Here is a 23,565-nt window from a genome sequence, read left to right as displayed (position 1 = left end):
ACCAGAACAGTTACAGTATTATTCTACTTTGAAACAGAGCCTCTAGAAAGTAAACGACAAATTTTGACAGATTCTGCATCTTATGTGTGGCAAGTGCATGGACATATTTAAATACATGCAAGTTGGAAGCCATTTTGTAGTATAAAAATTTGAACGTCAAGAGCATTGTATAACATGTAAATAGTATATCATTTGTATATACAAGTTATGTAGTTAATATAAGTTATGTATATATTTTAGACCAATTTGTTTATAGATTAATAAAAACCAATAAAACCTTGACAAAAATTTATATTTGTCTTTTGGTCTTTTCTGTGCCCGATGGTGATAATAGAATGGGCATACTGGGTATTGTCTTGCTATTGTCTGTCGTTTCATCTGTTAGGGTGTGAAATGGTATGCCTATACCATGTATTAATATGTACTGCTATTATGATACGTATCAACACACAGCAAAGAGGCAGATTGTAAATAATTACTCTTGTACACTGAAAATTAAAAGTAACTTTGTTGAGCTTTTTAATTGGGTTTTCCATCTGTGGTAATGGTGTTTAAATCAGAAATTGCACAATTAATAATGCATGAATCCGTCAGTGAATCCTTTCATCCACACATATGTCCAAAATCCACAATCACACAAATCTACTTTATGTACACTACTAATGTTTTAGATGTTCTATGGTGATAATAGAAATATAACATAACCAAATGTTCACATTTATACTGTCAGTTTCGTAGCAGCTGTTGTTGTTGTTGTTGTTGTTTTGGGATTAATGCTATTTTCCAGCACATGATAGGCTATCTATCTGGATACATGGCAGCCAGTGCAGCTGGCGGAAGAAGAACACAGCTGGATAAGAACCACTGATCATCAAGAAGCTACTGGCAAGTTTTCTCGCATACCCATATTGGCTGGACCTAAGATTTAAACCCCCCCACCAACAGAGGTGAGATGGCAGTGGTCAGTGAAGTTGAGCACTTTAGACCACTCGGTGTCCCAGCAGTTATATTCTTTTTTGACAGAATTTGGCACAGCAAATCATAAATCAGTTTTAGCTCGACACAAATAATATTTCATGGATATTCGTGGTATTTTATACAAATTATAATCATGATAATATGACCTGATAATATTTTCCCATTTAGTGGACTTGTAAATTTGCAATAGTGTTGCCATGCGTTTTATATATTTATCTCAGTAAATGATCTGCTTGCATTTTCTATCATTTATATGATTTATGCAAGGTGTTAATATTTTTTACTGCAGTATTTTGGACTGGGACATTTTTTGGTCTATATGTTTGACACCTGCAGATCCATACATGAAAGAAGTCAGAAAATGTAGCCCTTAAGAATTAGTTGAGGTCATGTTTTCCAATTAATATTGTATGATTTCTTTATTATAGTTTATGGTAGAATTATACATTAATCTTTCTATTGTTTATGGGTAATTTCATCATAATCTACACTACCTCTGTAGAATAGGTCATGCTTTTAACATAAAAAAAAAAATGAATATTTAGGAATGAGTCACAAATACTATAATCAAGTCACAAACAGATGAAGTCTCATAGAGTCATGATTGATGTATAAAACACTGTCATTAGATTTATGCATTGATTAAAATTCTCCAATGGTTGATGAATGTTTGAAAAATGCTGATCACATGCTACCTTCATAGTTTATCACTTAAGAAAAATTATGAACTTGGCAGCAAGTACAGACAGGTCCAGCTGCTGTTGCCTCAGTTAAAAACATAAGGTATTAAACAAAATAGTCCAGAATAAACACCACCAGTGAAAAGAATGAATATTTTATTTCCCTTCAACATGTTATTGTGCATGTAATGTCAATATTCAGATACAAAAATGTGTTTATTTACATAATATAAAATACAGCAGAAAGATTAAAACATGGCTGGCTCAAATAACCTAGTTTGACTGAGTTTGTTTTTAGACCCAACAAAATGTTAATTCTATTAAACCTCAGTCACTCTAACAGATCACTCTAATGTGCAAGGTCCTTGTGTGTTTGAGCTATTGAAATTCCACTGTATTTTCATAAAACTGAATGATCCTAAGCATATAATCGTACACTTGGTGACAAGTTGAGTCTGACTGAAAAAAACATAGACCCTGATCTGTCATCTCATAATGGATGGGTAGTTCAGGGTCTATGTTGTTTGTTCTATTTATTACTCCAAACAAACCATACAGACCCGAATATGCTTGAGCATCATGTGACAGCAGATCTGGGTCTATGAAGTTTGCAGTTGAAGCCAACTTATAAGTGAGTATATATGTATATGGTACGTGTGAAAAACAGACATCACATAAATAACACAATTATAAAAATAAAATAACTCACAAATATAAAGGCTTATCAGAATAAATTCTAGCTTTTATGGTGGTAATGGTTTAAAAATTATAAATTTGTAGACATGAGTCTTGTTCCCCTAATTTATACAAAAATTTCATCTGCAGCCCTACCTACAAGATGACAAATTGTGTAATCATCTTAATTGGATATTCGGTTACATATTATTGTTTAAACATTAAACTATTTCATTCTGTCCAATTCAGTTTTGACAGATTCAGAATATTAATTTTTGAGATGCCTTAAAATTCAGTCACTGACATGACAAATCAATACGAGATTCTGAAACCATTATATTTATTGACAGGTTTCATTACTGCAAACTAACTATAGTTCTCGATTAATATAGGAAAATGTGATGATTAAAAGAACATAGGAGAAATTTATTACAGTTATGAGAGAACAGTGGAATCCACAAAACAATACATTTTAAAGTCAGTTCACTGAAAAAATATTATTGGCATCAATAAACTGAAATCCATCTGCTATTAAAATCACAGGTCGATGATTGTCTTATCTGGTGTTGAGCAGTAATATTTAAACAAAATAACACATTTGCCAATATACATATGAAAGTTCCTTTACAATTCAGCAATTCTATTTACACCTAACCCAAGCAGCTGCAGAGTTTATCTTGCTGCAATAGCTTCCCTCCTCTTGCGATATCGGTGCATGTTTATCCCACCATTTCTACCCCTGAAAGGACAGAGTTCAAAACATAAGGAATCAATATACAACTAAACAACACATATTTGGAACAAAAAGCAGTAAAAAAAACCCACCTTAATATCTGAAGTTAAGGAAATTCATCCTATATAACATGCTGTTGCAGGTTTAAAGCTATTTGTCAATGCTTGATAGCCTATGTATGGCAGCCAGTAACTGGTGAAGGAAAAACCTGGGACAGCCCTGGTAAGAACCACCAACTCACGGGAAATGATTGGAATGCTTTCCGACATGTCCAGATTGGCCAAGCCTGAGACTTGAACCCATGCGGAAAGAAGTGAGATAGCAGTGATATAAAGGCATGTGCTTTAGACCACTCAGCTACTCAGTGCCCCCGCATGATAGTTCATAAATTAGTATAAAATAACTTGTTGAGTTAAAGAAAAGTTTTCATAATTATTCTGCCCAGCTGATGGAATAATACAATTTTAGAACGTTCCCTTTATGAAAGGTACCTTTAACTCAAAGTGTCCCGTGATATCTACCTGGAACATTGTTCAATGTTTCTGTGATGCCTAAACAGAATTATCTCTATTCTTCTTAGATTTTACATGTCCCTTTTTGAAGCCTCAAACCTAAACCCTGAAGCTTGGGGTTCTGAAAAATTTACTGTCAGTATAATAATGATAATAATAATAATAAGGACATTATTCTTCGAAATAATTGTTTATTTAATGAGTGTAGCTCAATTAGAATAGAAATGTATATGGTCTCCCATGAGGCCATAAACTTCAATATTCAATGCAATACCCACACATATCTTATTAACGCATGACTGAGTACATTTCTCGATTCCAGCATGACTCGTGGCAGGGTAGTAGCTGCTAAAACCCACCTGGGACATAACACTTTTCTTGCATGTCTGATGTCTTATTACCATAAAATTGGTTAAATGAATCTTGAAAACAAAGTTTGTATTTGCTTCATTCAGCAAATTGTTTTAGACATTAAGACAGTTTTTTTCATTAAAGATCCCATATGGGTATGTTAGTAAAATAGATGCATACAAATGTAGACAGTGAAATATGTATAATGTAAACAGACAAGTGAAAGGTAACATCATTACTTAGAAGAAACACATTTTTAAAAATCTACTAATCTAATTAGTACAAAATGTGTTTCTTTGCTCATCAGGGTTTCAAACAGTGATTATTTTGCATCTCAATACATGCTTGTTTTAGGGCTATACAAGCAGCAATACATGATCCTGACTTGTATAAATGCAGACAGAAATGGCAATGTAATTAGCAACAAAGTTTGCTACAATGCATGTACACTGAGCATAATTGCCTTCCATATTGCTCTTTTAATTCATTATTGATCTCAAAGCATTCAATAGAAATACAAAGGGGGAAGGGCAGCATAAAGACAATTCATCTTTCTTGGTATACTGAATTGAATCTTGACCCTGAAGTATGTTGTTGAAATTAAAACATAGTATACCTACCTATCTACATTTGCTGGAATGAGGAATTTTTTTGGTCTGACTTCTTAGTGCTGATTTTTATTTTATTGATAAAAAGTATGAATGTCAGTTTTCATTGTTTAACATACCATATACCTTATGTGTGAACCTAAATGTGTGTAATTATCTGCAGTTTAATAATGTTACATGCAGTCCTCAAAACCCAATGTGGTCTTAGACATTTACATCTTGGTGTGAGGAGAACAACTGTAAAACCCAATCAACAAGAAAAAGCTGCTGTTATTTTGTGCAACTCTAGTACACAAAGATATGATGATGTACGTGGTTATGTACTTGGTTGAATGCCATTCTATGAAACAATTCTACCATATTTGCTGGCCTGTAAGCTGACACTTTTTGACCAGGAAGTCTTATGCTCTGAATCAGCATATATACAGATTATGTAATTCAAATTAATTTATAATATATCATGTAATTTTTTGAATGTAATTTTTTTTTGAATGCAAAGTATGAAAAATAACCGAACTGTAGGCTGGCAAATACAAATATATTTCTTGACAACTTACAGACTATGTCAGACTCTACATGATTCTGGGCAACTTAAAAATCTACAGGGTCCAGAGTTACTTTCACTAGCATGGGCCACAGCTAAAGACAAGACTGTGTGTCTGTAGTCTGGGTCTACTTACGAGATTATTTCTACATTGTCCAGGGCCCACTGATCTGTACCCTCTCCATCATGAACTGGCTGCCACCAACGTAACTGGGTACCCTTACTCCTGGCACCAGCTGGAAGGTCATATGCCAAACGTTTGGGGCTCAGGTAATCTGCTGGGTCATGGCGGGCTATCAGATGCCAGTCAGCACCCTAGAAAAAAACAACAGGCTAAAGAGCTAATATATACTGTATAATTAAATGCAAGGGTGTTGGCCATAAAATCAGGGTTAATAATGATGTTTTCAGATGTTCAAAGCTATGTATGTCTGTATGTACAGAGAGAGAGAGAGATTAAAGGGATTTTATGTGAGGCTTTCATCTTTAATATTTGGTAGATTTCTATTATGCAGTTTTTAAGATGAAATTTTTTATAGGTATCAGCTGATTTCAATTTATGTGAATTTCAGGTTAACATGATTTCAAATGAATTTTTATTAAATATTTTTGTGAAGCTTAAAAGAAAAATTAATTAAATTATTTGTTTAAAATAAAACATTAGGATTCGAATACAGCTAAACTGAATGGTATTAAAGTTAATTAGATTTCCGTATTGTTCAGTGAAAATTGTCAAAGGGTATTGAAACCAAAAGGTCTGAGTGGCATGATTTCAAGTTACATGACCACTCTTGGGAATGCAACTATTGCATAAGTTGGAGGTTAACTATAATGGTGTTTATTTTATCTTTAGAAATGGCAGCTACATTTGGTGGCATATTATCATCAGTTGCATGGATTTAAAAATTCCTTCATTCAAGGATGCAATGTCAGATTCTGTAAAGTTGGTTGAGTGCTTTTTTTGAAAAGTTATAAACAAGTATTTCTGTTTTTTAGTAATGGAGGCCACATTTGTTGGTAGATAGCCTCATTGGTAAAATGTATAAAGACCTTTAAACCAGGATGATTTCTATTGCGTATGGTTGAGTTTTTGAGTGGGTAGTGAAAAGAAGTTGTGGTTTTTCTTTTTTAGTAAGATTTTTGACAATGGATCAGCACAATGTGTACAAATTTAAAAGACCTTTATGCCAGAATGCTTTGCTTTCAATTTGGTCAAATTCTGTTGCCTGCTATTGCTTTTCTTGCAAAAAATTTTGATGCAAATTTATAAACAGATATTCATCATTTATACAGATTTGAAAGACTTAATGCCAAAATGTTCTCTGCCAAGTTTGGTTTCATATGATCAAGTGGTTTTTCATCTGAAGTTGAAAATAGCAATTACTGATGAACAACACAAGCTAAACAATGGATAATTCATGCTGAGTGGAGGTCCAAGCTGTTAGCTTACATTGCCTGATGGCTTAATCAGTTAACAAGCTTTGTGAACGAGGTTTCAAGGTCACACATACATACTACTCTTCAACAGGAATCATAGTGTTTTCAGGACAGATGACATACGAGTGTAAACTCGAAGATACCATCTATCTCTAACTGTATAAATATCACACCAAAAATCTACAAAAAAGTTTTCTTGTTAATAAATTTGTCTCAAGCTGCAAGAGCAACTGTTTCAGTACAGAAGATGTCGCAAATACATGCATCAAACTTGCTGGAGCTAATCTGATTATGTAAGAATCACTATTATGTTGAGGAGTTTTAATCAAATTAATGTAACACATGCAAGTTCATAGTTTGTTTCAAAGAAACACAAATCGAAACTTACCTTGAGATTCATTTGGATGTTATAGGAATACCCTCCCATGAACAGTAGGAGTAGATCTGATTTCAGAGGATTAAAGATTTGCACAAAATAAATAGAAAAGTATTGAATTTAATTATGATTGGGAAGTGGTCTCATTTTGGAGGTGATTATAAGAAGTTTTATAAATTTAAGACTATTACCATGAGTTCAATTGTTTGTGACATCTATTACATTGAAATTGTTATGACAAATATTTAGTAAGATCACTGTTATATTTTTCTTATTGTACTAGTCTAATATTATTTCCATGGTATGGTTTTTTTTTTTTTTTTTTTTTTAAAAGGCACTTTTATCACATGATTGGTTATATAGTGCCATGGAAATTGGAGTGAAGTGCCTTTCTCAAGGATGCACCAAAAGTAATCAACCTTTGCCAGACTGGGCAGGTACTTGTGATCCTTGGATTATGATTCTGAAACTATGAACTGAATCACCACCATTATTTGGCAAGTATATTATAACTAAAATGACACTATGATCTTACACTGAGTTAACTTCTTTTTGTCCTTGTGGCAATTAATTATACAAGTCAAAGCAACTCACTAGTAAAACACTGATTCTATCATCATATAACTAACTTTGAACCCTTTGTCACACTTACTTGTTTTCTGCCATTCAAGTGCATGCAACAATCAAGTCCAAAAAAATTAGAGGTAGAAATGACAAAATTTAACATCTTTTAGTGAAATGGCCATCTCACCTGCACAAATCAGATTTTGGTATAAGTGGAATGAGTCAGACCATCAAGATCTCTTGTGACTCCTCTCTATTCATTCTGATAACTTGACTCTAATTGTCTCAACAATGCTGAAACCGCTTTAATACCATCAATACTAAATATTAAAGACACAAAAAATGCTATTCCACCAGTCTAGGTAATTCATGTGCTAATGAAAATTACCATTTTTTCTGTCCAGAAAATTAATATCTATAATGTCCAGACTAATATGCCTGGTAAATTCTGTACTGGTCAAAGAAGACTAGGTTGCATTATATGATTACCTGCCAATAAAAAACACATGATACTGTTTCTGTGCTTTCTTTTACAGAATATGGCTGCAGTTCTAGGTGCTTGTTTTTCTTTTTGTTTACAAGATTATGTGATCAATGCACAAAAAAATCATCAGTGATGGGTCCTAAATGTTCTATTTACTTCAATATTTGCAAACACTGGAAAAGTTCATTGACCATGGTAGATATAAAACTTAATCAATTTTAATGGACAAAATGTATTCACGGAATCAACTGATAACAAGTCTAAATTATTGCCAGATATTAATTTCAATAAATGGCCATGACCCAGATTAAAACAATGGATGCATCTGATGAGATCATTTCACAATGTAAAAGCTTCTATGACAACATAATGTACCACCAACATGATTTGCGTCAATTCAAATTATCCCACCTGTGAAAATGTGAAAGTACATATCTTTTAAAAAAAATGCTTGTAACCATCTCAACACTGACTCTAATTATGGCAAAGATGCAAATGACCTGAATCACTAATTCAGGAATGTAATCATGGAATACAGTTCTTTTAAAGGTTTATATGGATCTTAAGACCCAACCAAAATGACATTATCTTGGGGAAATCTACTATGAAATAAAACTGAATGACAAGAACTTGTATAAATTGCGTGTCTCCCCTGTTGATCACTTTATTTAAAGAACTGTATGATGAAGAGTTGTGGTGCATGTGGGCTGTATTGACTGCTGTCCATTGACAGCATCTTCAGTTAATTGATATGATACTTAGGGTTATCAAAGCATTTTCATGACCTTACATTCATGCAATCACTTGTTTTTGAGTACAGTAGACCCACAGGGAAACATTTCCTAGTTTATGTTTCAACTTGAATTTTATTTTCTGTTAGCTTTACAAATGTCACCCAATTTCCAGAAGAGTTATGTACCATTGAAAATTATTAAAAATGTTGAAAATATTGTATTCAGAAATGGTTTGGATACTGACATTAATGATGGTACATGTAATGAATGATGTAGCTGCATGAGTGGAAACAAATCATTAAAGGCCATGTGAAGCACCTGTATATCAATATGGCTGTCATTTTTTAAAGGAATTAATTTTGGAATAAATGTAAACAAAGTTATTCAAGATTAATTTTATTTCATGAATGCAACTACTTTACCCAATTGCTAAAGACAAGTGTGTTAGAACAGCACATTTTTCTAGTAAATTATACTTTTCTGATAATACTTCCCTATCGCATTGCATTTGGATAGCTTTTGCTGCTATCTCATGCCTCCTGGAAAGATGGAAGAACATCTTTCTGTCTATATATTATCTGTCTATATATTATATAGGCAAACGGAAGCAACAGTTATAGGTTGACTCCCAATTCTACCTGCTATGTGACTACCATTCTACTCAGTTTAAACCAGTTTTTACATGAAGGAAACTTTAAATGATGCTCAACCTGTGGGGAAGGGTTAGAGGGATCATTTATAAAATGATCAGGTAAGTATTATCTGAAAAACATAATTGATTACAAAATACGCTTTCTTCTTCAAATACATTACCTTATCACATTACATTAGAATAGGTAAGAGGAGGAAGAAATGCTAAGAATCGTACCTTTACCTGTGTTATTTGGTGGGAGCATGAGACCATTTATTTATATACATGTCAGGGAGATCCCTATAGGATTCCACACTTGATTAGTGTCTCACCATCTAAAGTTTCCTGAGCAAATCCAGCAAAAGTGGCAAATTCATGTCTAGGTCTAAGGTTGTGTTTTCATGAATGGGGAGTGATCACTGTCTGTGCAGCTACCAGCAGCCAAACAAAATTCAGTTGTTTCCTTAGCATGGTCATGTTATGCAAATGGAAACTAGAGAAGACAGGCTGGTCATGCCAGTCAGCCAACTCTGCTATGTCCTGATACCAGATATTACAGCCCGAGTGGCAGAGTGGTCTAAACTGCTCTCCGTTACAGATCACTGCCATCTCACCTCTGTCTGTGGCGGTTCAAGTCTCGGATTCAGCTAATGTGGGTATATGAGAAAGCTTGCCTGTAGCTTCTCATGGGTCGGTGGTTCTTTCTGGAGTTTTCCTGGGTTCTTCTTCCACCATTAATACTGGCTGCCATGTATAGCCTATCATGTGCTGAAAAATGGCATTAAAACCATACAACAACCAGATATTACTTCAAGACCAGTCTCATGGAAGTTGCTCGTATTTCATGAGCTGGAATCTTCATTAGTGTATCTGATCCTGTGAGAGTTCTGATTACACTGATTAAATTACTCCCTTCAGCCAAGCAGCCAGTGATTTTATGATTATGTTTTGCATTCCTGTCTTCATTGGTAGGAATAGTCTTTTATAGTTGATGCAGATATTGCTCACGCATCACAGGTAACATCTAAAGATATGTACAGGGTCCTGCAGCTTTGCTTTTCCTGACAGATTAATGAAAGAGAATGAATGAATAGCTATAATTTGTTGACTAGTGACAGCAACCTGTTCTTTGGAAGGAACAAGGTTGGGTCATTAAAATAAATGAACTGTCAGAACAGAACTACAGATAGTTCAGATCTACAGAATCATAAGTAGCTCACTCAGTCTGCGTGTTGAAGTCGTGTTGAAGTTAGCATCATCACAAATTGCAAGTCATTTATGATAACTATTTCAGGTAGACAAATTTGACCATGTCAAAATCCAGGAGAGATTCCATTTGTGAATAATGTGAGCAAATATGGTCTGGATGTCAGAACTGGACTGCGAATTGGTGATTACCTAGTTGTGGCCAAAATCATCTCTTCCATGAAGTGTCGGAGAGTATCCCTTGACTGTAACAGGGGCTAACTTCTTGTCTTCAATGAGAAAGAGAAAGAAGTTTGACACTGAGGAAAAGATACTGAGAGTGGTGTGACTTCATTGATGTCACACCAGTTATCATCAACATGATTTCCCAGTGCACGAATGAAAATGGAGGATCTAAAGCGGTTTCAAATTCCTTTACAATCTGGACATTCCTGAAAAGAGCCAGGGTTGAAATCTTCTTAATAGTGGCATGGAGGTTGCTATCAGTCTGTTGCTAAATCAAGCAGATCATTGATACAGGGTGTTTCATCTTAGTAGGGCAATCAGAAATAATGCAGTCTGTGGCCACTATTTCTTAATTGTGTTCATCAACAAAACTGATGAAGGGAAGGTATATGTCCACATGACCTCATGGCTGATTCAAACAGCATGTACATGCTTCTGGTGTCGTGGAAAATTGAAAAATGTTTTTATAATCATCTGGTGGCCCAAATGGGCACAGATTGATGGAAAGATCCTGGATGGACAGCTTTGTATGAAGCAGTTGTCCTTGACTGATAATGAGTTGACCAGGACATAAGAGTCAACCTGGGACGTGTCAGACTTAAATATTACCAGATATATGGAATATCCATGAAGGTATTCCCCTTCTGTGAGGCAATGGTCTGGTGACTGTTCTCCCCTTGCAGAATTATTTCACCATAAGCAAACTGTTTGACATTATCACATCCGTGTTTCCATAGATATGTTCCACCCATACATGGAAGGCATTCAGAATGGGTTTCATTTCCAGACAGTTGACATGAAAAGCCTTCTCTTGAAGAATCCATATGCCACTGACCGTAACAGGTCTAGTAGTACACTGGAATTGTAACTGGTCAACCCCCCTCACTGAGAAGGCAGAGGAGCTGTAAGAAACTTCTCGTCAAAACAATGTCATGTTTGATCTTTTTTCCATAGCAGGAGTTATACTTTTGATGCATTTGGTAGAAAACCACCAAGTTAATTTGTGTTAAGAGTTCCATATGTAGACGGACAAAATGTTGAGAAGGGATAAGGTCTGACTTCTTTACATAGATTATCTGAACTGTGAGTGAGGGAAGGTTGTTGATATCCTGAACCAAAAAATTCTTCAGATGGGTTGCTGAATAAGGAAATTACTCCCAGGATCCGAAAATCAAGCCAAGCCCTTGGAAGACTTTGTGTCCGAGTCTTTAAGACATTCGGATGCCCATCAAAATCAAGCTCTATAAAGCTGTCATCCTCACCTCCCTGCAAATGGTTTTGCAGTATGTCATCTATAAATGCTGATTCTTCTTTGTGGAGGACATCCAGATTTGGTTTAATGTCTTATTGAAGGTCCAGCATCAACATCTTGGTTGATGCCTTATCGGACACATGAATGATTATTTCAATGCACTTGGGAGGAAGAAGCCATGTTAATGTGTGTTAAGGGTTCCATATCTAGATGGACCAAAACATCAAGAAGGGACATTGTCTGATTATCTTACATTGATTATCCACCACACAAGGAGGGAAGTAAGGTTGTTTATGTCGTGAACCAAAAGCCAAACTTGCCAAATGGTTTTTTAGGTGTGTCATGCATTAATGTCACCATCTCTGCAGTGGATTTCCTGGATAACTCTTAATGAAGATCCAAGGACTTAGACTAGTGGCCATATGAATCAGTATATAGAAGTATGTGTTGGACATGTCAAGACAAATCACATACTTGTTGCCTCTCTATCATAGTCTCAACTGCTGTTGGACTTCATAACCAGAAAGAGGAACAAACATGTGCATAAAATGAAAGAATATATAAATTGAAATAATGTAAACCGTGTTATCAAAATTACTTAGACTGTTATAATTGATAAATACACTGTCCCAAAATTTTCTCCAATGAAATTGAATGTTACCTATCAAAATCACAAGTGACATCAATATATGGTACAATATTTGCAAAAATATGAATAAATTTACTGGAAATAACAAAATGTTGTATGCACCATACATTTTAACTTACTATACCAATGAAAGTAAAATATGGATGATTTGAAATTTAATTACGTGATTAGATAAAAACGTATTCTATTAAGGACATCTTTATAGCATGACAGGTGAGTGTGAAAACTGGTTTGAACCAGGTAGAATGGTAGCCACCTAGCAGATAGAAAGGGGAATTAACCGGCAAGAGCTGCTTCCCTTTGTCTATATAAATATACAGACAGAAAGATGCTTTTCTGTCTTTCTGGGAAAGTTTGATTTAGAGGTAGCTGAGAAATTACCCTAATGTAACATGACCAGATAATGTATTTAACAGAGAAATTAATGAATAGATATGTGAACTCACATTGTTTGTGGAGTACTGGAGAAGAACTCCTCGATACTGAGATCCATCTCCTACAACCACATTACAGTCAGGAGTCTGAGCATGGCAGCCAATCTGAATGACAAACATCACCTTGCTGGAAGAAAAAGCACAAGGTTGATGGTACTATATCATAGAATGACAGATCTATTTTCTTTACCACAACTTTAATGACAAACAATAAGATTATGTTCATAAGTTAACATACTGAAACACCAAAAATGTATTGCCAATAAAGATGCAACATGAAACCCAAGAGGGTCTTAGATTTCCCACCTGGATGACAACTGCCTAATATCCAAATACAAGTTGGTCAATAAATCCTGCCATATGCTTACTGTACAAAAAATGTTCATTGCAGTTGATGAAACAATTGTTTGAAGGATTCTCAGATTTTTGTATCTTCATTCATTTGTGGCACATCAGCATGATTTGTCCATTACTGAAAGGCCAAGGCCAAGATGCTTTCTGTCAAAGTTGGTTAAATTCTGTTGAAAACTATACATACAATTCTGCAAATGGTTTTCTTTTTTTAGTAATGGTGGTCATACTTGATGGCAAATTGGCATCATTTGTATAAATTTTTGAAAAGCCTTCAAAATTTACCATAAAGACTGTAAGGCTTCACATTATAAGTCTTGGAACATGCTAAATTATTTTTGAAAGTAATTTTTTTTATGACCTATAAATGGTGGGCCACAAAATTAAAGCAATTTTTTTCATGCACTATAAGTCTTGGGACATCTTCAAAATTTCTTTTACTGATCGATCAATGTATTTTCTCAATCGTAATTACATTTTTTAACTGTGGTTGTTAAGGGACTATCATCATGAATTATTACATGGGAATGTTATAAATTGATATAATTTGTTTGGAAAGTCAATAAGTATATTTAATTTTCATCTGTTTTCTTATTATTTCTACCTAATTCAAATGTGTATAATTTGATCGATGACAAATAACAAGAGTTGAGCAGGTTGCTGTAAGCATTTTGTATTCAGTTAATTATTCTTTTTTTAAGCATTATTGCATTAGAATATTGTATCAATGCACCAGTAATTATGTTTTATTTTACCTTGAAACTGTAAATACCAAACTCGTTAAAACTAAGCTCCCAGTATGACTGGAAAGAACAACAATAGTGTATGGCTCAATGCTTGCATATAGTTATAGCATGTTTACATCACGGTGTCACCACATGTACATTGATGATTTGTGACTTGCACTAAATGAAGTACATCCCTTTGATTTTAGTTATAGGCACCATTGCGATTAACTTAAATAATACCTCCAAAATACAATAGAGAAGTTTCAGAAATAATGCTTTGAAAATAATTGTAATAAATTAAATGCTCAGATGTAGTTTGCTTTGATGTAAGTGATCATAAATAAGTACCTGTTTACTCAGCTATGGTAATTGTGCTACTCAGCCAAGCAAGTGTTCATATCTTAATTGACTGACAATGACATTGATGCCAATGGTTAGTCAGTCCAATATAATTTTGGGGGCTGAATAATTTTGTGCCACTATTACAAAAATAGCATCTAATTCTGCTCAACCTTCTTTAGATTTTCCAACAGTTACTTTGTGTGCAGTAATGTTGTAGAACAAATGGTTACTGGCATTGCTGCCAGACAAAAATCATCCTCATCACATGCCAGTTTCATGGATCAAAACAATTACCTGGTCTCCTGTCAGAAAACAAAAGACAAATCTGCCAATTATAAACAAAAGGAAATGCAGAGACAACCAGCTATCCAAAATCAAAGGTGGAATGAATACTGTGTTGAAAGTTACAAATTTGTGTTGAAATACAAAACTAAAATGTATCGATGATGATCAGTTAAGTGAATATACTGTATGCTGGTTATGTGACTTGTATAATTAAAAATGTGTGTCATTTTGTATGATTTACATCACGTTGTTGGATCACTTATATCTTTGAAAAACAGAAACTCTTGAATGCATGGGTCTAATTAAATAAAACATCATTTGACATCTTTTTTTAAATGTTATTTGGAAGAATGAGATTTGGTAAAAACGGTGAATAAAGCAAAATTCTGCATCAAGTATTTGTGGGAATAAACAATGATATACAATTTGCATTGTGTAAGTACTGGTCTGTACACTATATTATAGTACTGACTGCCCAGTAATCTCTAAAGCATCCCTTGAACAACGACATACAATTGACATTGTGTAAGTACTGGTCTGTACACTATATTATAGTACTATCTGCCCAGTAATCTCTGAAGCATCCCTTGAACAACGACATACAATTTGCATTGTGTAAGTACTGGTCTGTACACTATATTATAGTACAGATTGCCCACTAATCTCTAAAGCATCCTTTGAATTATTGAAGTTTTTATTTCCTTTTATTTTATGTCATGTTGGAAAATTCTGAAAATATGCACATGCTAAATAATAACAAATACAATCATAGTACTTTATAACAGTGTCTTCATGTAGTAAATGAACAAGAGTTGGTCACTGATGTGTGCAGTATGGCAATCTTCCCAATTTTGTCTAGACATTTTTTTTATGTCTATAAGTGTTGGGACACTGAAAATGCTTTAATTTTTAAATGTACATACATCCTGGGACATCAAAAAAAGTAAAATTTTGTTTTGTTTCTCAAGACATACAGTCTTTAAGGTATGTTTTCTGTCAAATTCTGCTTAGCAGTAATTTTGAACAAGTTTCTGTTCTGCATTTTGTTTTAAATAGGAAGCTGTCAAATGTTTTTCTATGCTTAGTAACAGCTGATGGCAAACTGGTGTCATTTGTATAAAATTAAAAGTGTTCCAAGCCAGGATGCTTTCTCTCAAATTCTGTTGAGTGGTTTTTATAGAATAAGCACTTTAAAGCATATCTATTTTAGGCAATAGTGGTAACACACAACTCCCTCATTTTAGCAAACCCTGATAACTTGTGAATTTCCTTATAATGCAAAGGTAGGTATGGCAACAATGGTTTTCTTACAGATACATGTACAGGTAAAAACAGGGTCCTAACTGATTAACATTTAAAAGTCTCAAACAAGGAATGTTCAATATATCACTTCTTTCACTGTTGAAAGTGAGGTTAGTGCACATTGATTTGGAATCAATGACATGAAATTTGCATACTTTAATAAGATATAGATTTTGTAAGATTATCTATAACAAAAAAATATTTCCCAATAAATGACACAATATATGACAAAATATTGATCAATGAAAATGTTTTGAAATGCTTACTGGTTGCAACTATGAAAGAAATAAATTCTAATTAAAGAAGTTTTGTCATGCACTTTTCTATTCAAACATGAAAACAGTCAAATGACTGTAACTACGATGCCTGTAAGAACCTAATGAGAACCTAATTAAGTGTTTACTCAGCAGCTAAACTTTATTTATTTTGATAACTGTTGTAATTTTAAGGTTTATTTGGGGGGGGGGGTTGGCATTTCACAAGCTAATTAACATATTGTCTCAGCCAACTACAATCCATGAAAGGTGCCAAGAATCATTGTTTATGTCAGAGATTATAATTCTCATGTATCAACGAAAGTTGCTAGCATCTCACCAATTGGTAACCAAAGTTTGGGTCTCCAGCTGTCAATATTTATGGATCCCATCGCTTGTGATTTACTGAATGCGAAGTGTGTTTGATGGCCGATTGGTATAATTTAAATAAATTTAAAAACTCGATATGTTCTCAACCAAACTTGATGAAATTCTGCTAAGCAGTTCTGTGAAAAAGCAACTACATTTTATTCTCTTATTAGTAATGGTGGCCATATTTATTCATGGATTGGTATCATTTTTATGTTTTAAAGACCTTCATGCCAAGATAATTTCCATCAAATTTGGTGAAATTAGATTGAGCAGTCCTTGAGAAAAGTCTCTTGTTAAGAGTAGCATTTATATTTAATGGTGGATTGGCATCATTTGAAAAATTTTGAGAGTCCTCTATGTCAGGATGCCTTCTTTCAAATTTGGTCAAATGCTTTTTGACTATTTAGGAAGAAATCATTGAAAGCTTTTTCTACTGGCAGATTGGGATCATTTGTAAAATCTTGAGAGCCATCTAAGCAGGATTTCTCTGTCAATTTTGGTCAAATTCTGCTGAACTAAAATGGAAAAGAAGTTGTTAAAGGATTTTCTATTGTTAGTAATTGTGGCAACATTTGAATGTGCTTCTGCATGAATTAAAAAAAATGTAAAAGAATTTTATACCAGGAATTTTTATGTCAAACTTGGGTCAAATTCTGCTGAGCACATTTTGAAATTAGACTGTTTAAATGTTTTTATTTTAGTTTTAGTAGCAATGATATACTGGAGGACAGATCCATTTAAACAAATCTGAAACACTTTGATGTAAGAATGCTTCCTGTAAATTTATTTACAAATTGGTCAAGTGATACTTTAGATCTAAATATGAACTGTGAATAGATAATGCAGGATGGATGACTGATGATGTGTGATACATGAAGGATACATGAAGGATCTGAATGTACCAGTAGAGAAATCAACAAGAGCAGCATAAACTGTACATAATCTGCCACTGCCAGTCATGGCAACCTCCACCTTGACCTTTTGATCCCAAAATCATTAGGTCTATTTGTATAATCTAGAAAACATAAGTGTCAAAATGGTGAAGGTTTGTTCAAAACTGCTGGTGTTATTACGTAAGAACAATTCCCTTAACAGACCATGGTGACCTTGACATTTGACCTTTTGAACCCACAACTGGAATCATCAAGGTGAATATACCTCTAAAATCTGGTGAATATCATTTAACTATAACTCTATTTATTGTGCAAAATCCATTTATGTGGGTCGCAGTAACCTTTGAAAGCTGTAAGTCAACAAACTTCTTTATATCCAATAGTGCACCCTAATTTCAAAGATTGATAAAGCCAAGTCAAGCAGAACTTATAACATTATTGTAAGGAATAACTTTAGCCGGTCATAAAGAAACAAAAACCAGCAAAAATGTAAAGATATGACACTCAGAGCTCATATTATCATGATGAAAGCATTTTCTTAATGTTGACCACAGTGACCTTGACATTTGACCTATAGACTCTGACAGGTAAACTTACCAGTAAAGTTTGGTGAAGCAAGCGAATCAGAACTCATAGTATCGCCCAAAACCAAGCGGTTAATGGATGGATGAGCAGATAGATGGATAAATGAATATAACCATATCACTAACCTTATGGCTGTTTAAAAAAAACAAACAACTTGTATATTAAAAACAGATTTTATGGGGGGCCCCGAGTGGCCGAGTGGTCTAAAGCGCTCACTGTTACGGATCACTGCCATCTCACCTCTGTCTGTGTCGGTTTGAGTCTCGGATTCAGCTAATGTGGTTATGTGAGAAAGCTTGCCAGTAGCTTCTCATGGGTCGGTGGTTCTTTCCGGGTTTTTTCCGGGTTCTTCCTCCACCATTAATACTGTCTGCCATGTATAGCCTATCTTATGCTGAAAAATTATGTTAAACCCTACAACAACAACAACAGATTGTATGGTATTGGAGCAGATGACATATTAAGGATTAAAACTGCCTCCTTAATAACAGCAAGATTCAACGAGGTAAACATCGTCTATACTGTAACCATCTGTATTTGAGGAAAGTAAATCATACAAGAGTTTTGAGCATGCAGTTAAGGTTTTGAGCATGGAGTTAAGACCTTATATATAGTTAAAAAACTAATTTAACTGTTTGCACCTAATTACCTTGCCCTACTCAGATCCATAGGAACAGTCTTTGCCTCCCTAAGTCCACAGCCATTGAAGTAAAGTGTTTTTCCGTGGGCAAAAGGAAGAAGGGCACCACAGCCAAATCCTATCCCTCCTCCTGATACCCAGGACCAGTGAGATGGAAAAATGCCACCCTCGAATGACTCAAGCATCCTCACCAACTCCTGCTTCTGTGGCATGCAATCAATTCCTGCAATTAGGTATAATCAAATGTACTACCATGATTTAGCAAGGAAGTTATGGCAACAATTTACAACATAGAAGTGGCAAGCATCTATCTTGCATACCATGATGACTAGAAATAAAGTTACATGGTAAAATGGCATACTAACAAAGAAATAAAAGTCATTATTACCTGGTTAATACCTTAGTTAACTACCATTGCGCCTACAAATATAAACTGTTATTAGAACTAATTTCGTGACTGAAGCATGGAATGAATACAAAAGGAAACAAGAAGGAATACACACAACACTAAAGGCATAATGTTTATGTTGATGCCATAATATGGGGATGTTTCCAATATTGGTTTTAATACCCTACCATGTCAATGGAGATGGTATACAGAGTTACCAATAATGATCTCTCCTGTCCCATCCATCACAAATTTCATTTTCACTCAAAAGCTTCTGAAGGATTTCATGGTCTGAAAGACTACATTAAAATGGTCTAGATCTAGCTTTCAAAATTTTTAAAAATTACTTTTACAGAGTTATGCTCCCTTTCTGATACAGAAATTTACTGTTAAATAGCATCCTTTTTAGATACAGAACTTTATTGTTAAATATCATCTGCATTGTATGGAAACATAACTTGTATTAAGGAAGGTGTTTCTGGTCTTCATTTGTATCAGGATGTTCTGAACAAACTAGGAACACGATGAGTGAATGTGATTACCAGCCATGACATCTGTATGTATCGGCTTTGACTGGATGTCATATCATCACCTGTCAGCAATGGATTGCCTTACTGATACCTAAAAAAACTCTTTATATCAACATCAGTTGTCTGCAATGGATTGTCTTACTGATACCTAAAAAAACTCTTTATATCAACATCAGTTGTCTGCAATGGATTGTCTTACTGATACCTAAAAAAACTCTTTATATCAACATCACTTGTCTGCAATGGATTGCCTTATTGATACCTAAAAAAACTCTTTATATCAACATCACTTGTCTGCAATGGATTGCCTTACTGATACCTAAAAAAACTCTTTATATCAACATCACTTGTCTGCAATGGATTGTCTTACTGATACCTAAAAAAACTCTTTATATCAACATCACTTGTCTGCAATGGATTGCCTTATTGATACCTAAAAAAACTCTTTATATCAACATCAGTTGTCTGCAATGGATTGTCTTACTGATACCTAAAAAAACTCTTTATATCAACATCACTTGTCTGCAATGGATTGTCTTACTGATACCTAAAAAAACTCTTTATATCAACATCACTTGTCTGCAATGGATTGCCTTATTGATACCTAAAAATACTCTTTATATCAACATCACTTGTCTGCAATGGATTGCCTTATTGATACCTAAAAAAACTCTTTATATCAACATCACTTGTCTGCAATGGATTGCCTTATTGATACCTAAAAAAACTCTTTATATCAACATCACTTGTCTGCAATGGATTGCCTTACTGATACCTAAAAAAACTCTTTATATCAACATCACTTGTCTGCATGGATTGTCTTACTGATACCTAAAAAAACTCTTTATATCAACATCACTTGTCTGCAATGGATTGCCTTATTGATACCTAAAAAAACTCTTTATATCAACATCAGTTGTCTGCAATGGATTGTCTTACTGATACCTAAAAAAACTCTTTATATCAACATCACTTGTCTGCAATGGATTGTCTTACTGATACCTAAAAAAACTCTTTATATCAACATCACTTGTCTGCAATGGATTGCCTTATTGATACCTAAAAAAACTCTTTATATCAACATCACTTGTCTGCAATGGATTGCCTTATTGATACCTAAAAAAACTCTTTATATCAACATCACTTGTCTGCAATGGATTGCCTTATTGATACCTAAAAAAACTCTCTATATCAACATCACTTGTCTGCAATGGATTGTCTTATTGATACCTAAAAAAACTCTTTATATCAACATCACTTGTCTGCAATGGATTGTCTTACTGATACCTAAAAAAACTCTTTATATCAACATCAGTTGTCTGCAATGGATTGTCTTACTGATACCTAAAAAAACTCTTTATATCAACATCACTTGTCTGCAATGGATTGCCTTATTGATACCTAAAAATACTCTTTATATCAACATCACTTGTCTGCAATGGATTGCCTTATTGATACCTAAAAAAACTCTTTATATCAACATCACTTGTCTGCAATGGATTGCCTTATTGATACCTAAAAAAACTCTTTATATCAACATCACTTGTCTGCAATGGATTGTCTTATTGATACCTAAAAAAACTCTTTATATCAACATCACTTGTCTGCAATGGATTGTCTTATTGATACCTAAAAAAACTCTTTATATCAACATCACTTGTCTGCAATGGATTGCCTTACTGATACCTAAAAAAACTCTTTATATCAACATCACTTGTCTGCAATGGATTGTCTTACTGATACCTAAAAAAACTCTTTATATCAACATCACTTGTCTGCAATGGATTGCCTTATTGATACCTAAAAAAACTCTTTATATCAACATCACTTGTCTGCAATGGATTGTCTTACTGATACCTAAAAAAACTCTTTATATCAACATCAGTTGTCTGCAATGGATTGTCTTACTGATACCTAAAAAAACTCTTTATATCAACATCACTTGTCTGCAATGGATTGTCTTATTGATACCTAAAAAAACTCTTTATATCAACATCACTTGTCTGCAATGGATTGTCTTATTGATACCTAAAAAAACTCTTTATATCAACATCACTTGTCTGCAATGGATTGTCTTATTGATACCTAAAAAAACTCTTTATATCAGTCAAATGATTAGTCCATGTCTTCACTATGTATCCACAGATCTGGTCGATAAATCTTGCAACAAAATAGCTAAAATACAAAAGTGTGTGAAATTTTCCTGACTTAAGTGTCTTCCAATTCTTTACAAATTTTCTTCATGATGCAATGGTAGGCAAATTTGTTGACAAACTGTTCTGAACCACATTTGTTTTCCTAACCTCTTTAATAATGAATGTGCAGTGATGTTACCTCTTCATTTCTGTCCTCACACCAAGCAGTGCCTCCTCTTTTCCCATGAGACATAGACCTACCTCTAAACCTGACATTCTGGTTCCTTCCTCCTAAGACAAAGAAGCAGACTTGAAGATCCTACTTATATATATCCTACATTGAAGAATTATTGCCTACTTTTAGGTGACAAAGTGACAGAGAGCAGTGATAACAACAGAAATGTGCATCACATTTTGATGGATATCAATGCCTTTTCCATCATCCCTATAATATCAATATGGAAAATGAACATACCTCCATATCCTTTATCACAGACACAGACACCATTTCTACAGTCACCACGGCCATGACAGAAAGATGGACAATTCTCGCCAACATACACATCATCCAAAGCCCAGGCTGGGGCTGGTTTGTCCAAGGATTCTTGAATTAAGCGAAACCTTGTGCCACTAGAAATATTAACAGCACAATGAGTGAGTCAAATGTGGCAGAATATGCTAAAAGAAATGACAAATGACACACATGTTATGTCAAAGAGAATGTTTTCTTTAATGGAGTGTCATGTCTCTATTGTTGAGTTTGAAACTTAAATACTGAGAACAAAACACTAGGTACAAAACATGACTGGATATGAGAAATGTTTTAACATAAGCATGAAATTATCAGTTTTACATTTTTTCATAAATAATCATTCCTAATTTTTTTGTCCACTGTGCAGAAATAAAAATGGTTAAACATGAGGTGAAAGTTATGTTGCTGTTATTTTGGGTTTAGTGACATTTCTCAGCACTGGATAGGCTATACATGGCCATCAGTATAACTAGTGGAGGAAAAACCTATGAAAACCCAGGTAACAGCCACTGACCATGGGAAGTTACTGGCAAGCTTTCTCACAGAGCCACATTGACCAAGCCTGAGACTCAAATCCATGCAGATGAAGGTGAGATGGCATACATCAGTAAAGGCAATTGCTTTAGAACAATTGGCTACCTGAGTCCCCAGAGGGCAAAATAAAATACTTGCCTCATTTTCAACCATTGTGAATGGCCCACTGCAACCAGATTAAACTCTGCAGTTCCATTCATTGCTTGTTCACACACTGAGCTAAATTCAATATTCTCTATTTTATAGTATTCCTTATTTGCAAAAGAAAACTACAAAATAATTATACATGTTCTTGCAAGCAGGGATAAAATGCAACCTAGTTTTACCTACCCCCTTCTGACTGGCATTGAACATGCTGGGCACATATATAGATATTTAATCTTCAGACAAGATATTCAAAAAATATGATAGTTTTCATTTTGTAAGCATGCTGGTCTGATAGGGGAAAAAGTATATATGTTTTGCATATCTGAATAATCAGATAAATAATGATACAAGTTGATGCTAGATTACCTCATTAATATGTGTAGAACTCTCTCATTATTGAACCATCCAAGATCTTCATGACATAAGCCTACATTCCATATACGTTAAAAACTGGATCAGAAATATGGCTTCCAG

The 23,565-nt window shown here is 34.3% G+C and overlaps 1 protein-coding gene across 1 annotated transcript in view; it reads right to left on the bottom strand.

The window, feature by feature from the left end:
* Positions 1-1,797: 1,797 nt before the first annotated feature.
* The window catches only part of LOC149787874 (reelin-like), a 198,977-nt gene continuing 177,209 nt past the window's right edge, over positions 1,798-23,565 (bottom strand). The window contains exons 55-59 of the mRNA XM_089974111.1: positions 22,354-22,508; positions 18,835-19,048; positions 13,086-13,200; positions 5,218-5,396; positions 1,798-3,072 (exon numbers count right to left, since the gene is read on the bottom strand). Of these exons, the coding sequence (XP_089830237.1) occupies positions 3,006-3,072; positions 5,218-5,396; positions 13,086-13,200; positions 18,835-19,048; positions 22,354-22,508 (730 nt within the window). The 3' untranslated portion in view covers positions 1,798-3,005. The remainder of the gene's footprint in view (positions 3,073-5,217; positions 5,397-13,085; positions 13,201-18,834; positions 19,049-22,353; positions 22,509-23,565) is intronic.

This window comes from Sinohyriopsis cumingii, chromosome 11, assembly GCF_028554795.1.
Source record: "Sinohyriopsis cumingii isolate HCF-2022 chromosome 11, ASM2855479v2, whole genome shotgun sequence".
In the NCBI taxonomy this organism is placed as follows: Eukaryota; Metazoa; Mollusca; class Bivalvia; order Unionida; family Unionidae; genus Sinohyriopsis; species Sinohyriopsis cumingii.
This window is presented reverse-complemented; position numbering and strand designations above follow the sequence as displayed.